At 41.7% G+C, this 17,301-nt stretch overlaps 1 protein-coding gene across 6 annotated transcripts in view; it reads left to right on the top strand.

The window, feature by feature from the left end:
• Positions 1-17,301, top strand: part of arhgap4.L (Rho GTPase activating protein 4 L homeolog) — a 122,362-nt gene that overhangs the window by 22,573 nt on the left and 82,488 nt on the right. For 2 of the 6 annotated variants that reach the window (XR_005963260.1, XM_041572535.1), the window contains exon 1: positions 12,568-13,289. The exons of 1 other annotated variant lie outside the window; for it this stretch is intronic. Coding sequence is in view for 4 of the 5 variants with exons in the window: in XM_041572535.1 (XP_041428469.1) it covers positions 13,229-13,289 (61 nt within the window). In the remaining variant the exon portion in view is untranslated. Of the gene's footprint in view, positions 1-12,567; positions 13,290-17,301 lie in introns of those variants that run through there. 3 more of the 6 variants (XM_018229678.2, XM_018229676.2, XM_018229677.2) reach the window with 2 other exon arrangements.

Genomic DNA, 17,301 nt, shown 5'->3' with positions numbered 1-17,301 from the left:
ACAGACGAAAAATATGAGAATCTGCGTTTTTTTGGTCAACCAGCTGACCCCCCTCTGATTTTAAAGGTCCCACCCCTTCCTGCTTAATTTTTTTACTATTAACATATTTAAAAAATAATTTTAAATTTGTTTTACTGCTTGCTGCAATAACCTTTTCCATATCGATTTTAGCTTGCCTGATAGCTTTTTTGCATAATTTATTTGCCTCCATGTACCTTATTAATGATTCGGCTGTCCCAGCTAACTGCTCTTGAACCAAAAAGGTTTTGCTTTGCAACGACGTTCCTTGCTTACAAGGGGAATATACTGACGTATATTTATTAAGCAGCATTTTAAAGACTTCCCATTTTTGTTCTGTGCCCTGTGAAAAGCATTTCCCACTTAATATGTTGCAGAGATGCCCTTATACTGTCAAAGTCTTAGTTATTTATAACACTCATAGAATTGCCTCTGCAACAGAATCTCAAAGGAGACCATGTTATGATCACTATTCGCTAAATGCTCACCCACACAAATGCTAGAGATGAGTTCAGTATTATTAGCTATTACAAGGTCCAAAAGAGAGTTATTCCTAGTAGGTTCTTGAACGAGCTGGAATAAAAAGTTGTCATTCATCATATTTACAAACCTACTTGGTAACCCCATTACCCCAGTCAATGTCTGGATAATTGAACTCACCCATAGTAATATCTTGACCTAGTTGTGAAGCTGCATACACCAATGATAATTTTCTTTTGCCCAGTCATAATCTCTACTCAGAGGGATTTTACACCCTCACCAGTGCCAGCTATGGTTTTTTCTTTAGTGCATTTCTTTATTTCATGCTCTACATACAAACACTCTCCTCCAGCCTTTTTAATCCCTCTGTCCCTCCTAAAAAGGGTGTAACCATTTCAATTCATAGTCCAGTCACTTTTCATCCCACCAGGTCTCAGTGATACCAATTTTATCATAATTTTTAGAGCATGCAATTAATCCTAGGTCTCTCATTTTACCTGACAAACTCTCTGCATTTGCCAGCATACAGCTGACGTTACTACTTTTACTTTTTAAATTTGCATTACTTAGTGGAGAATTATATGTTACGTTAGTATTAGTCTGTTTTCCTTGTAACAGAGGGACCTTCTTAGCTAGTAAACTGTATGTCCCCCTCACTCCTCCCCCATGACCCCTTACTAATCCCACTGACCTGTCTACCCTAGCTTCCCCATAATTCTTTATGTCACCCCCCTTGCCTAGTATAAACACTCCTCCAACCTCTTAGCCATTCTTTACCCCTGTATAGTTTGTACCCCAAGGAAAAATTAGCCCAGTGCTCTAGGAACCCAAACCCTTCCTTCCTACACCAAGACCTTAGCCACACATTTAGTTCCCTATGCTCCCGCTGTCTTCCTAAACTTGCACGTGGCACGGGCAAAATTTCAGAAAAAATGACATAGGAAGACCTTCTCTTGATCATTAGTCTTCCATCTACCATTTATTTTGTCATTAGTACTGATGTGTACTAAGACAGTTGCGTCATGCCCAGCCCGACCAAATAATTTGTCTACCTGATCAACCACATGCCGTACCCTGGCACCAGGTAGACAGCAAATCTTTTGTAGCGATCCGGACGGGACATTACCCTATCCACTTTCCTAATAATTGAATCCCTTACAACCACAATCTGCTTAGGCCTGACTCTACTCTCCTCCCCACCACTACTAGAGAAACTGGTCTCCTGGCTGTTAGAGAGATCAGCCCCATCTAGAATTGCCAATCCAGAGTTCACACTACTTCACATAATCTGGCAAATTTGCTGAGATGTATAAACTCCGGATCATCCTCCCATTTTCCTTTTGCCCACCTTAGATGTTCTAACTGTTACCCAGCTAGCTGCCTCAACATCCTGCTGCTGTTCTGTTCCCCCCAAACTATCTGACCCCACTAGGTCCTGCTCAGTGAGCAAGAGACTCCTTTCAAGAGTGTCAATCGACCACAGTGTTGCAATTTGTTGCTCTAGTGCTCTAATTTGAGCCTCCAAAGTGGCAATTTGCTCACAACCACCACAGAGGTAAACAGTTTGCATCTCTTGTTGCAAATTTGCATACCTATGGCAGAATGTGCATTGGGTCAGACCTTCAATCTTGCTACCTCTCATTATGCCAGTTACAGATCAAAACAGGAATTAAAGAAAATTAGGGTTTAGAACAAACTTTTGACCTAGTTTGAACCACCTTTAGTTTGAAACTCTGGTGTTTGTAACTCCACTTACAAATCCCCCACTTTAACTCTGGTGTTTGTAACTCCACTTACAGATCCCCCACTTTAACTCCAGTGTTTGTAACTCCACATACAGATCCCCCACTTACACTCCGGTATTTGTAACTCCACTTACAGATCCCCAACTTAAAGAGCAAACACTTAAGAGCAGCTAAACACTAGAGCAGTGATCCCCAACCAGTAGCTTGTGAGCAACATGTTGCTCCCCAACCCCTTGGATGTTGCTCCCAGTTGCCTCAAAACAGGTGCTTATTTTTGAATTCCAGGCTTGGGTGAGACTTTTGGTTGCATAAAAAACAGTTGTAATGCCAAACAGAGCCTCCTGTAGGCTGCCAGTCCGCATAGGGGGTACCAAATAGCCAATCACAGCCCTTCGTTGGCATCCTCAGGAACTATTTTCATGCTTTTGTTGCTCCCCTTACATTTGAATGTTGCTCATGGGAGAAAAAGGTTGGGGCATGGGCGTCCGCAGAAAATTTTCCAGGGGGGGGCAAGTAATTTAGTTTAGGGTAGCATCCCCCAACAGACAAATATATATATATATATCTATATATATATCTATATATCTAAATATATATATATAGGGAATGACCACTATAATAAAGGGTGGAATGAATTTATGGAATGTAATTGCTTAGGTGCCCCAGTGTGGAAGTGGTTGGGATAGTTTATTGGCAGATTTGGAAGTAGATGGAGTGTACTACTAATGTGAGTCTTGACATGAAGGGGCCAGGGATGGGGGACCTCGTGAATCAGGAAGGAGCAGGCTGAGATCAGGTTGGGGAGAGAAAAGGGCAGGTCCTCACCTATTTATTTTTCATCGTTCAGCTCCCGCGCATTCAACTCGTCCTCACAAAGCACCCTGGCTGGCGAGTGGCGACGTGACGTCGCGTTGCGTCAGCGACGTCACGTCGGCGACGTCACGTCGCGTCGGCGACGTCACGTTGCGGCGGCAACGTTGCGGCGGCAACGTCGCGGCGGCGTCCGTGACGTCAATCGGAGTCAGCCCGAAGACTGGGGGAGGCAGTTGGGAAGCGCTGGCTGTCCTGTGGGTAAAATTAAGCGTGCAGAGAGATTTAGAACCCCTGAGTCCCAGGGGTTCTATTTAGACAGTCTGTTCAGGTGCAACTAATAAAACCCCACCTCCTCAAACTGAGGGAAAACTAACTGCAAAGTAAAGCAGGTTGTGACAAACTTGCTGTAAGCACAATAGCACACCAAACTTTGCTCTTTAGCACCCAAGACAGAAAAATTATAAAAAATTAAACCACTGTATTTAAATATAAAACCTTACTATAAAATAACAGTTAATAACAAATACTTATCCTTTTCAGTTGATTTGTTTGCTTTTAGTTGCTTTTTCCAGTCAGTAGCCTGTTTTGAAGCAGTTGTCCAGAATGCACCGGGGTTTTCCGGATAATAAATCTTTGCGTAATTGGGATCTTTATACCATAAAAGCCTACTAGAAAATCATGTAAACAGTAAACCCAATAGGCTGTATTGCCAAAAATAATTAATGATATGTTAGCTTGGATTGAGTACAAGGTACTCTTTTTTATTAATATTATTATTCACAATATAGCAAAAAATGGATTGCCAAGACAACTCCACCTAACAGCATTTGAATAGATTTTTGTACCTGTTTCATGTAAGATTTCTGAGCTTTTTGTACTTGTTTCATGTGACCCTAGGGAAATTACTCTACCTCCCAAATCCAATACAATAAATCAGAATTGGCAGCTCAGAGATGGTGTTACATTGATAAACTGTCAGTAAAGAATGCTGTTCACAGTTGTAGCAAGGTACTGAGCTATTTGGACATTGGATAAATAAGATTGCTAAGAATAAGCTGCTTCATATCATATAGCAACAGATGCATATTTTTGTGTGATTCACTAGGGATGTCGCGGACTGTTCTGCGGCGAACTTGTTCGCGCGAACATCGGCTGTTCGCGTCCGCCGCAAGTTCGCGAACGTCGCGCGACGTTCGCCAATAGGCGTTCGCGTCAAAATCGTTCGACCATTCGACCATTCGGTCGCTAAAATCAAACGATTTTCGTTCGATTCGAACGAAAATCGTTCGATCGAACGATTAAAATCCTTCGATCGTTCGAATCGAAAGATTTTCGGATGTTCGAAGTTCGCAAACTGTTCGCGAACTGTTCGCATTTTTTGCCGGTGTTCGCGAACGGCGTTCGCGAACACATTATCGGCGGTTCGCTACATCCCTATGATTCACATTCAGATAGTTAAATTCATCTTGGTGCTAGAGTGTGAGCATGCTTGCACGTGAAGTGATATTGCTTGATTATAAATTTGTTTTGACATGTATACAACAATTAGGTTATCTTTGTCTGACTTAGGTACCTAGCATTTTTACCTGTTGCTCTCCTGCTGTGATCCGGCCTACCTCCTGATGTTGTGTTCTTTACTGTTGGCCTGACTCTTGTGCTGAATCTCTGCTGCCTGCTACTCTATACCTCTATTCTGCCCCTTGTCTACCCACTATCAGTAGCTTAAAGGAAAACTGTACCCTAGGGTTGCCACCGTTTAGCCTGGTGAAGATCGGGCAGGGGACAGGGCCGTGACGCAGAGGGGCGTACCATGATGTCAGAGGGGGGCTATGGCGCAGAGGGGGATGGGCCATGACGTCACGGATGGGGCTATAATGAGGGAATCTACGATTTGCAGATCATTGTGTCAATCATAGGGAATCCTGCCCAGTTTTCCTAATTTGGAAAACCGGGTAGGCAGTTTTGACCCGGACAGCCCTTCAAATTACCGGGCTGTCTGAGTCAAAACCAGACAGGTGGCAACCCTACAGTACCCCCAAAATGAGCACTTAACCAACAGATTGTTTATATTATATTAAGTGGCCTGTTAAAGAATCTTACCAAACTATATATAATATAGATATCGGTAAATATTGCCCTTTTATATATTTTACCATGAGACACCATTTTATGATATTGTTTGTGCTGCCTCAGAGATCATCTGACAGGAAATACTGCAGCTCTAACTGAAACAGGAAGAAGTGTGGGAGTAAAAGACATAACTTTGTGTGCACTGGGAATTGTATGGTCCCAAGGGGCGGCCCTTAGTTCTTAAAATGGCAATTTTATATTTAGGATTAGCCAATGGCACATACTACTAAAAAAGCATATTTTTATGAAAATGGTTTATTTACAGGTTTTTGCATATGAGCTGTTTTATGCAATATATTCTATAGAGACCTACTTTGTGTGGTGTATAGTTTCCTTTTAAAGATATACTAAAGAAGTAGCTAGAAATGTTGTACATTATGTTTTGGGCTTCTGTACCAGCCCAAGGCACCCACAGCCCTTTAGCAGGGAAGATCTGTGTCTCCAAAGATGCCCCAGTAGCTCCCCATCTTATTTTCTGATGATTCACTGCACTTGCTCTGTGCTGCTGTCATTCACTGAGCTTAGGGACCAACTTACAATATACAGTACACATAGAATAGAAATGTCACAATATAAGGCTGATTAGTAATTAATACAGATAATTATTAAATGGCAGCACAGAAATCAGGGCAATTAGCATCAGAATGTTATAATCAGACCTGTAGCATCATCTTAAATTACAGACCAACCTCATTTTCTGCTTGATAATTTGAGACAACCCCTAAGCTTAGCTTCTCAACAGCTGCTCAGAGCCCACTAAGCATGTGAGTGTTGCAGACATTTTCCAAGATGGTGAACTGACCCCCTGTGACAAGTCCTGGAAAATTGCTGTTATGCAGAAGCTGAAACTCTAGGCTAGTGCAATAAGTTCAGTATATAAAATATGGCATTTTTAGCTATATTAATTTTTAGGGTTTAGTTTAATTAGAAAGTACTAGGCCCAATAACAAAGTCATTTTGCAGTCTTTTTTAACATGAAGCACCCCTGCTTGAATCTCTAAGGATCTCTAAGGAACATCTACATGTTATCCTAACAAGCAAATGTTTGCTATAGGCAGCACATTTTCCGATTTCATACCAAAGGAAAGTGGCTGCAAGTGGGAAACAGCAGTTTCATTGCTATCGCCACACCATGGGCTAAAGAGCTAAATTAACTTTTAGTATGCTGTATTCAGCAGTAATCTTAGCAAATCTGCAACTGCTTTTCCTTTTTTTCAATATATTTTGACATTTGTCAAATTTGTAATTTCACTAGAGCTAAAATACAATTTGCTGACCTTAACTCGGTGTTAAGAAACACTTTCTTTCATATATGTAATTGTGAATAACAGAGCATGTTCTTATAAGAAAGTCTGACTGTTATTGTCTATTTGAGCAGATCACCATGGAACTTCCTGTTTGTGGGTAGGTGTGTCTTTGAATAGCAGCATCCTGTGTTCTGTCTGTGTGTGGCATGCTGTGAATATAGGTGTTAAAACTGTAGGCTAAACAAAACGGTGAGCAGGCAAGTGTATGTGCTGTGGATTGTTAGATTAATTTGGGTATTGACAGTGTCAGCATGTATGCCTGTTTTGAGATCTGTTTATTTCACGTTTACACAACTACAGCTCCCAGCATACTCTTAGAGCCAGATGAGGCATATAGAGCTGGCTGTTATGGGGGGCATACATTGGGGGGGCGCATGATTAAAAATTTACTGGAAAGTATATTGTGAGTAAATTTATGGCTTTATCTGGTGATATAACAGATAGGCCAGTGAAATTTTGGCCAGTTGTTAAAACTTATTTTGTTTAAATTAAACTTCAGATTAATGTGCCTTAAAGGAGAAGGAAAGTTGTATCCCACTTGGGGGTGCCAAATATTAGGCACCCCAAAGTGAATATATTTACTTATCTGAAACCCTAGGCTCCTAACAGCAGAAAACTGCACTGGCCCGGGGTTATTCCAGCGAGCACCACGGAACAACTCCTTTTTTGGATTTTTCTTTATACAAATTTCCTGGGGCAGATGCATGCGCAGTACATCGAAATAGGTGACCGTTTCGTTCAAGTTCGATTTTTTACTCTAATGAGCATGCGCAGCCGCGAGAAGAAAGAAGAAGCCGGAAGATCCTTTGTGATCTCTGGAATAACCCCGGGCCAGTGCAGTTTTCTGCTGATGGAGCCCCAGCCCTGGGTTTCAGGTAAGTAAATACATTTACTTGGGGGTGCCTAACATTTGGTACCCCCAAGTGGGATATGACTTTCCTCCTCCTTTAATCTGAAGTGTGTTGCTATAATACATTTCAGGCACCTAAACAGGAAGTGAGTAATAAGGAAGGAAATTTTTTTTCTACAATCTGAAAAGAATGTGTTGTAGTGAAAATGGAATTATTCACATTGTTCTAAATGTTGTTTTTTATTGCAAGGGTTCTATTTACACATTGAGGTTTAAGGTTAGCCTCTCCCATTACACATGGTAGGATCAATTCCCCATTATGTATAAGGATTTATTTACATGAAAGCCAGGGCTGCTCAAAGACGTCTGTGTCTGATTTCACTAGTCATGAAATGGAAAATGAATTTACTTAATTTAAACTATTTAGCATAAATTAGATAAAAATAAGTAAAATGCTTCTTCAGCACAAGCCCTATTCAACAACGGGGTTGTTGAAAGTGTGCTATGTATGATATCATGTTCATTTTGACCTGATTTATTTTGACAGCTGCTCTGGACCCCCCAGGTCAGTATTGTGTCCTTGTCAACAGCCTTAAATGTCATATATGACAAATATAATTTTGTGACACACCTTATTGAAAATACCAAGTCCCTGGCAGGATATGGGACCACCACAGAGTTATTTAGTCTCAGGAATCCTGCTCTGTCACGTAAGAATCCATTACCAGTGCTAGGAGGGAGGACTGTATCTAAGGGCTGGAGAGGATACCTTCAGGTTAACTTTTACTATGTTATAGAATGGCCCGTTCCTACTGGCCTTCATTTTTTATTATTTATAGTTTTTTTCAATATTTGCCTCTTCTGCCTCTTTTCCATCTTTCAAATAGAGGTCACTTACTCTGGTATCCAAATAACTATTGCTCTGTAAAGCTACAATTGTATTGTAATTGTAACTTTTGATTGCCTAACATTGTATTCAGGCCTAACTTTCTATTCTAGTCCCTCAATCCAGTCACTGCCTGGTTGTTGGGTAAATAATACTTTAGCAACAGACAGCTGCTGGAATTCCAAACAGTAAAGCTGCTCAACTTGAAAGCTAATAGTTTTTTTAAAAAAAATTCAAAAAAGACCAACTGCATATTGTCTGAGACTATTACTGGCTGCATCATACTATCATATAATTTTAAGTGAACCTCCCCTGAACTATCCTATTTGTGGCAATATTTGAATGCAGCAGTTGACTCTTGGAAATAATATTAAAACTTATTATTATTAACAAAATGCAAAAAGCATCTTATACTGTAGTGCTGTACAACTGAAGGGTGTAGAAATCAAACATACAAATTATATACAAGTACTGATAAAAGGAGTAAATACGTAATTTGTGAATGATAGTCCGTGGCAACACACCAACACGGGTGCTGGAGTACATGGGGTAACAGGATGTCCATAAGGGGGCTCGCAGGATACCCATGACATATTTAAAATTGGGTCACTACTTTGTGCAGGGATTTTGGGTGCCACAATAAATATTGGTAGAGGGCCCAACACCAAGGAGGTGTTGGAAACCAAATGATTTGATTAGTTGGCTGAGGGAAGAAGTATACAAAGAGAATAAAATGAGGCTGGAGCCTTGAGGAACCCCAGTACGGAGAGGGGAAAGATGTAGCTGATACTCCATTAAGTGCAATGGGACACTAGAAAGTGGAGACTGGCATAGGATAGGGAGTTTTTCAAAAGTTTTTTGGAGAATTGCATCCAAGATGTGGCCCTTCAAAACAGAGAATATTCATTCAACTCAATAGATATTTGATCTGATCCCTGATCAGATATCCAGATATCAATCCAATTAATTCAACAAACAGCTGCCAATTTGGTCAAGATACTGAATCAATGAGTGGTTTGCCCATATGTGACTTTTTTTGGTTAACTTTGGTCTCCAAGCCTCCTACATAGCAGTGCACATCACCAGGATACAAGATATTTCATGACACTGGTGAATGCTGTGCATGCATTTTGCCACCAGAGAACTGGATTGGAAGGAAGAACATTGTAAGGAGTCCTAGGACCAATAAAGACATGTTTACTCATGGTTATTCTTTAAAGGTACATTATTATTTCTAAAGTTTTATTTTTTGGGTGGGTGTTGGGGATGTTCTGTTTTTGTGTCATTTTTCATAAAATTACAAATATTAAAACCAATGTTGGACTGGGGTGTCTAGGGTTGCCACCCCTCCAGTATTAATCCATACATTACAACCAAGAGAATGGGCACAGATGGGTCGTAGGACCGCATCAACTAGCCGATGTGGTCCTCGATCACAGTAAAAATCAAACCTGCCCAAAAGATATCTGGCCGATTTTTGGTCTAAAGGACCGACATTGGCAGCTTTAATCTGGTGTATGGCCACCTTTACTTGTGGATGCATTTGGAGTGGTAAATGTGGACTCAAAGTTCCTGGTGGAGACTGGAGAGCAGGGAGTGGGGCTGGGCTGGCAGGGTCACCTGTAGTCTAACATCACACATTGTGGGTTTTTTTCTGGCTCTGGACTTTAAGTGTTTAAGCACTGACAGGTGTTACACTCCAAACTCACAGAAAACAGAAAAAAATATATAAAGCTAAAAAAACTGCATTCCTTAAATTTGAGTTTTAGAGAACTCTTTATACAGGTATGGGATCCTTTGCAAACCCGATATCCAGAAAGCTCAAAATTTTGGCAAGGCCATCTCCCATAAAACAGTAGCTTGTACTTGATCCCAATTAAAAAATAATTAATCCTTATTGGAGGCAAAACCAGCCTAGTGGGTTTATTTAATGTTTACATCATTTTCTAGTAGACTTAAGGTATGAAGATCCAAATTATGGAAAGATACACTATCCGGTAAGCCCCAGGTCCCAAACTTTCTGGATAACAGGTCCCATACCTATAATAAATATATAATCCCAACTCATAGTACTGCGTCCCTATAGAACTCTTGAACATGGCACTTACTTTACTATAATATACTCTGTCTCAACATAATCTCTGTTAAGAACTGTGCATTAGCAATCTTACCGTTTGCCTTAATAACCCTTTCCTTGTGTCACTGCTTGCACAAAGGAGCAGGTGATTTTTTAGTCACATGGTTTTGTTTGAATTCAAAGGGCAATGCTAATAAGCATAATCGCCTCTGAACACTGATAACACTGCCCATGTGCTTTATGTAAAGATTGGGTAAAAAATGCAGAATTCATGCAGTCCAGGTAATAATATAATCTCATGTGAGATGAGTTCACATCTGCATGTGAGCTTGCTGTATGCATGTCTCTTTCTGGTGGCTGAAACTGTACACAATCTAACCTTTCATTAGGAGGAATGCTTTCACTGCCAATAGGAGCTCTAAAGCGCAATACAAATGGGCCAGTCTGCCTCTTCCACCTGATGGCTCAATAGCGGAGTATGAAGTGTGACTTGACAAGTTCTATTACGTGTAATACCAGGGGTGTAATATACATATGCTTGGCCATGCCAATATGTGGGCCAAACAAACAGCCCTATTCAGCTCCTCATATTAGAATGCTTTAATGGGAAATGCTCCAACTATATATTATTGAATTAGAGAGGGTCCAGAGAAGGGCAACTGAGCTGGTAAATTGTATGGAAAATCTTAGCTATGAGGAAAGACTGGCCAAGTTGGGGTTGTTCACGCTGGAGAAGAGACGCTTAAGGGGAGATATGATGACTATGTGTAAATATATAAGGGAATCATATAATAATCTCTCCAATACTTTATTTACCAGAAGGTCCTTCCAGCTGACAAGAGGGCAATCAGTCCCCTGAATCAGTCGTACTGGCTGATATATTAGTTTCAAGAAGGGGTTGGATGCATAGCCGCATTTCAAGGGCAGGCGCCCTTAAGCCGTGTGGTCCTAGCGCTTGCCCACACTAACTCCACCCGCGTGAGGAGCATGGAGGAGGAGCTGGAACTGCACATACTCATCCCCCCCCCTAGAAAGCGCCTGGAGCGGCATGCCACTCCTATTAGTTTGCTGCCCTAGGCCTGGGCCTTTGTGGCCTCGCCACAAAACCGGGCCTGGTTGCATGACTTTTTAGCAAGTGAGAAATTACAGGATTATTGAAAATAGATGCAAAGTTGATCCAGGGACTGGTCTGGAATTTTATCCTTCTCTGATGCACTTTGAAGAGGCTTCAAATGTTTTTTTTTCCTTCCTCTGGATACAACTAGCAGTTAAGCAGGTTAAAATAGAGTTAAAAGGTTGAACTTGATGGACATGTGTCTTTTTTCAACCTATCTCACTATGTTACTATGAATAATCAATACCACTTGGGCTGGCTACAACTAGAGATATGGTCAGCAGCTGGCTGTAAGATTTATAGTTGGGCTGAAGGGATGATTAAGCATTAACTTCAGGGGCGCTCCACCAATGAGGCAGGTTGAGACACCTGCCTCTGGAGGCAGCGCCCCCTGGTTGCCAGCTGGCGACAAAAATGCTGCTCCTGGTAATTAAGAGCTGAATTTCAGTTTTTCAACCCGGAAATTCGGCTCTTTTAGTGCAGAGAGCGTAATTGCACTCTCTGCACTAGCAATGTGGACAGCCCCTGACCCCCTCCGGTACAATGTGGACCGACCCCCTCCGACGCGATGTGGACCGCCCCTGACCCCCTCCGGCGCTGAAAAGGTGACAAAATGCCCAGGATCAGCAACAACAGCAAATTGGAGATAAGATGCCTTGGAACATATCAAAGAAATTCCACTGCTCCTTATTCATGTCTATGGGATTTTTAAGGGCATATTTGTCAACTGGAGAAAGTCAGAGTTCACCATAAGAGGTTAACTACAGTCTCATTAAATATGTGGTGATAAATTTATTAAATGCAACTGATGGCAGTGAGGAAGTAATATGTGGATTTTTAAAAAAATATATATTTTGGCTGTTAGAGATTATGTTATTGATTATGATTGTTATTATGTTATTGATCTCCTGCTGTGTGTTTGCAAAGTTTTATTTTCCTACACAGCATATGAAATAGTAGGGCAGCCATCCCTGGAGTTTGATTGGCTGAAGGGAGGAAAAGGTAAGATTGCAGAGGGTTATATGGTCCAGTTCTACATTGTATCCTAGAGAGCTGTAGCAGGCAATAAGGGAGGCTTGAAAGGATCAACCCACAATAGTCCAGGTCTGATTGGTGCAAAAATGGGGAAGTGTTAAGTGCGATTATGAAAATGACACTGCGAGAGAGACTGACCTGGAGGTTGGATGAATGGGGGGGGGCAAAAAAAGATAAGAGGAAATGACAATACACACAAAAAGGGATATAAAGACACAATAGCAAAAGGCTAGAGAGTGGGAGAGTAAGAGATGCAAAGGAAGGTATGATTAGAGCAGCGCCCATCATTTACACAGAAAACTGAAAATAACCTGAGACGGCAGGACACCCTTCCTTCAGTCTGAGAACTCACACAGAGAGGAGAGAGAGAGACAGCTGAAGAGGAGGGGGCGGTGCCTGAGAGCTGTGCCGTATCGCACTAACTGCAGCTGGATGTCACCAGGCACTGCTCATCCTCGTGTGCCACTGCACTGCTGTCTGGAGGTCGCCGCGCACTGCACTACCACGGGAAAACACGCTACTAACTGCCATTAGGGATGGGCATCGGCAATTCCCGCATGGATCTGAAATTCTCCCCGCGTGCGTAATAGGAGACTGCAGCCACACCCTTTAGCAGGCACTAAAGGGCACGTCTGTTCTCTGACAAGCCGCTTGCCGTGTTGCTGCTGCTGCGACTCCCTGCGCTTTGGATGCGGTGTGCGGTGATTGTGTACTTCCCAGTACTTGGGGGGGTGAGAGTCGAGCAGAGAGTGTTTAGCGCCTGAGGGCACGGGATGGCATCACATGGGAAGCCCCGAAGGGACCGGGCATCGGAGTATGAGAACCAGATCAAAGGTAAAGGCAGCGACGTATCTTTGTTGCGCTGATTGGGTACGAGGGGACAAAGGTGGCTCCTCGTAACTCTGGCGCTGTCTTTCATATAACCCAGTGCTGAGTATGACAGATAGTGTCTGCCTGCTGCACTACTGACTGTCACCTACTATCAGCACTGGAGGGTCTTCTATATGAGAATTCCATTTTGATACTACTAAGCTAATGTGCTTATGCCTAGTTCAGTCTCTGTTTTTCTTTGCTGTCAAAGTGCAGCACATGCCAAACACCAGCAGGCAAGTGTATTGTTTATGGGTAATAAACTCTGTTCCAATACTCATTACTATTCCAATAAAGACCCCAGGTGTTTGTACAGGTATTTGGCTTGTTATCCAGAATCCCTGGGACCTTGGGTTTTCCAGATTTTCCATAGTCTACTAAAAAATCATGTAAACATCTATTAAACCTAACAGGATTATTTTGCCTCCAATTAGGATTAATTACATCTTAGGTTGATCAAGTACACGGTACTGTGTTATTATTACAGAGAAACAGTAAATTATTTTTTAAGAATTTTAATTATTTGATTAAAATGGAGTCTATTGGAGATAGCCTTCCAGTAATTTGGAACGTTTCTGGATCATGAATCCCATACTTGTATTTGCTTTCCCACAGCCCTGCATTGTTTAAAGCAGTCTTCAAGGGAAGAATGGGTTGTAATTCATGGGTTCTGTTGTTCCATTGTTGGCTAGTATTCTAGGGGAGACCTTACACATACAGGCGTACATGTATTTGTCTCTCCCAATAACCCTTCATGTTAAATGACAGCATTCAGAAGCAGATACTAGTGTTGTCTGAACTCCATTCCTCCATCAACCAGTACTACACTGGATTTTCCTATAGCCACTGCTATGCCAGTGCACTCTTATGTCTGCATTATTGTCTTTCATCTGTGAGCTTGATGCAAGGACTGGCGCTGAAATACGAGCAGGCTAAACAGTCTTTGTACTTGGCTAGTGCACTCATGGGGAGTCTGCTGTTTGTGTCTGCTTGCTCATCACACTGTTATACTGGTAGTTTACATTGCTGTGGTAGAGCTACAACCTTAGTCATTTCTGACTGGTTATTAAGTTCAAGGGGAGATGGGACAAGCGATCAGATTGACATGATAATTCGCGCTTCCTGTGTTTTTTTTTTTGTTTGTAGCTCGTTCTAGTGTTTCAGTGCTAAAAACTCTTCTCATTGCTGAACTACAACTCTTAGTTTTATTATAAGCAAAAAAAAATAAAAAAAGCTGGAAGCTCACAGATTGGGTTTCTCTGTGTTGGGTCATTATGATTGTTGCAGTACATTCCACTATAGCAGTGTTGGCCACACCATGGCACACTCTGATTCTGCAGCGCAAACCCCTCTTTCATATACGTCCAGTGCTGAAATTTCACACTGACATGAATGGACTGCTTTATCTGAGGCCTCCTTATACAGTATGTTTGTTTAACCCTTTCTGTTCTGTAGCTGAACACTGAGACGCTGTACTTTCTTACTCTCTTGGCTCCTCCCACTTTTACGCCTTCAGTACTTATTGTTAATATGGTACTACTAATACCGCCATCATAATATATTGGCTGCATTTCATTGCTGTCCCAGTGTTGAGTATACTGCCTACAATACCTTACATTTCCAGTACCAATCCTTATAGCATAATTGCTGCAGTGCATGGCTTTTCCATTATTGACAGTTTAACGACTGTAGTTAGTGTAGTACATTGTTGTTCCATTAATGACTATAATCACAGTATATTGGCTGCAGTACATTGTTGATCCTGTACTGGTTTTTGTCAGCATAAGGGTGAAGACACACAGAGCTGCAAGTAGCTGCTACTTGTTACGGCTAAAAAATAGACAATAGTGATAATTGGCTTTGCTAAATCACTATGGGGCAGATTCACTAAACGACGAAGCGCCTAACGCTAGCGTGAATGCGCCAGTGTATCACATTTTCGTTAATTTGCGGATTCACTAACGGACGCTGGCGTAAATTCGCTAGTGTTACTTCACACCCTTACGCCTGGCGAATTTGCGCAACGGACGTAACTACGCAAATTCACTGACGCGCGAATTATTCTGAACGCTACCTTTTACGCCAGACTTCCTTCGCCACCTCAGACCAGGCGAAGTGCAATAGAGTAGATAGGGATTGCTTCAAAAAATTTTTTTTGGGGCTACCCTTCTTGTATTTCCTTGTATTTAACTCATACAGTGGGCACATGTGTAGGGCAAAATAAAAACTTTATTTGCTGTTTTGAAGGTTTCCCAGGCTTGTGTAATGCTGCTACATATACCTCCATTGTAACTTGAATTTGGCGCCGTATGCAAATTAACCATCGCTAGCGTCGCTTTGCTTGGCGAATTAATGCTAGCACAACTTTGCAACCTTACGCTTTCCCTGAGCGCAACTTCGGATTTTAGTGAATTTGCATAGCGCTTGTGAAAATACGCCTGGCGAAGTGCGGCGAAGCGCGGCTAAGCGGACGCTGGCGCAACAACGAATCTTAGTGAATGTCCCACTATGTGTTTTAGCAGAGGCAATTCTCAGTATTGTCTATAGTAGGGTATTTTGTAGCCACAAGTAGCCACTACTTGTAGCTAGCTACAAGTTGTGGCTACAAAATGCCAAAAAATACCCTTCCATAGACAATACTGAGAATTGCCTCTGCTAAAACACATGTATGGGGGAATGTAATAATCCCCCGGTAATAGAAAAAATATTCGCAATCCGAAAAGTTATGCCTCTGTGCGAACAAATTTTCCTTTGCGTGAATTTAATATACCTTTTGCGAACCCGGAAACTGTTTAACGACCACTTCAGACAGGGGAAGAATGTTTGAGAATTTTATAGTTTGCACCAATGTGCAGTGAATGTAATAAAACTTCTTACTGAAAAAGTTATTATGTTTGCTCCAAAAGATTACAACACCTTCAAGCACTTTTTAAAAGTGGGAAATGCGCAATGAAAATTCGCAATGCAGTAACATTACTACATTGCCAAATGTGAATTTTTATTCTTATTTGTGTGAATTTTTATTCTTATTTGTGCAAATTGTTTTGCTCTTTGAAACTTTTATTACATTCCCCCAGTAGTGTCTTAGCAAAGCCAATTATAAGTATTGTCTATTTTGTAGCCATGACAAGTAGCTACTAGTAGTTTTGCAGAAACGGTGCATTATGGAAAAAAACACAAGCGATTGCACTTGAAAATTGTAATTTGCTCACTGTGCCTCTGTGAGTGAATGTGCCCTATGGTTTGTTCTTACAGAAGTTTGCATAATCACAAGGTTGCCACCCTGAACCAACAGTGTTTGGAGTCAGGGGAGCTGCACCAATGAGAAACTCTCCTCAGCAAGCAGTGCTCCATTGGTTACCAGGGGTGGAGAAAATGCAACTTCAGGTAACTTTAAGAGCCAAATTGCCAGTTTTTAAATCAGAAATTCCACTCTTCTAGTGCAGAGAGCGCTAGCATTAGGATCCAACGGACCCCCTCTGGCACTAAAAAGGTGAGCACGCTCGCACATGCGTGCGGGGTGGGGGGGGAGTCGCAGTAGCATGCCGCCTCAAGCAGAGGGGCTAGGATCGCCCTTGATAGATGACAAAATGGAGACGCCACACAAAATGGTAATTCTGTAGAGATATTCCAGTTTATTCTATCAAAAGTTATTCAAGTTGCAAAGTCTGATGGCGGCCCCCTGTTGTGTTTGGCCCTGGGCACATACCAGTTCTGCCTATTTATGGAAATGGCCCTGAATGCATGCTGTATATTGTTATTCCAGCACTGACCCTCACAGCATAATGCTTGCAGTATAGTGTTATTTTGGAGTTGCCTGCTGGCAATATGATTGTAATATGCTAGGTTATTACAGTGTTGGCTCTTGACAGTATGTATGCAGTATACAGTATAGTATTGACTTTTACGTGACACTTTCTTTTGCAAGTACTTCTCTCATTCATGCATTCACACAAACAATATGACATTGAAAAAG

Source organism: Xenopus laevis, chromosome 8L, assembly GCF_017654675.1.
Source record: "Xenopus laevis strain J_2021 chromosome 8L, Xenopus_laevis_v10.1, whole genome shotgun sequence".
Lineage (NCBI taxonomy): Eukaryota > Metazoa > Chordata > Amphibia > Anura > Pipidae > Xenopus > Xenopus laevis.
This window is presented reverse-complemented; position numbering and strand designations above follow the sequence as displayed.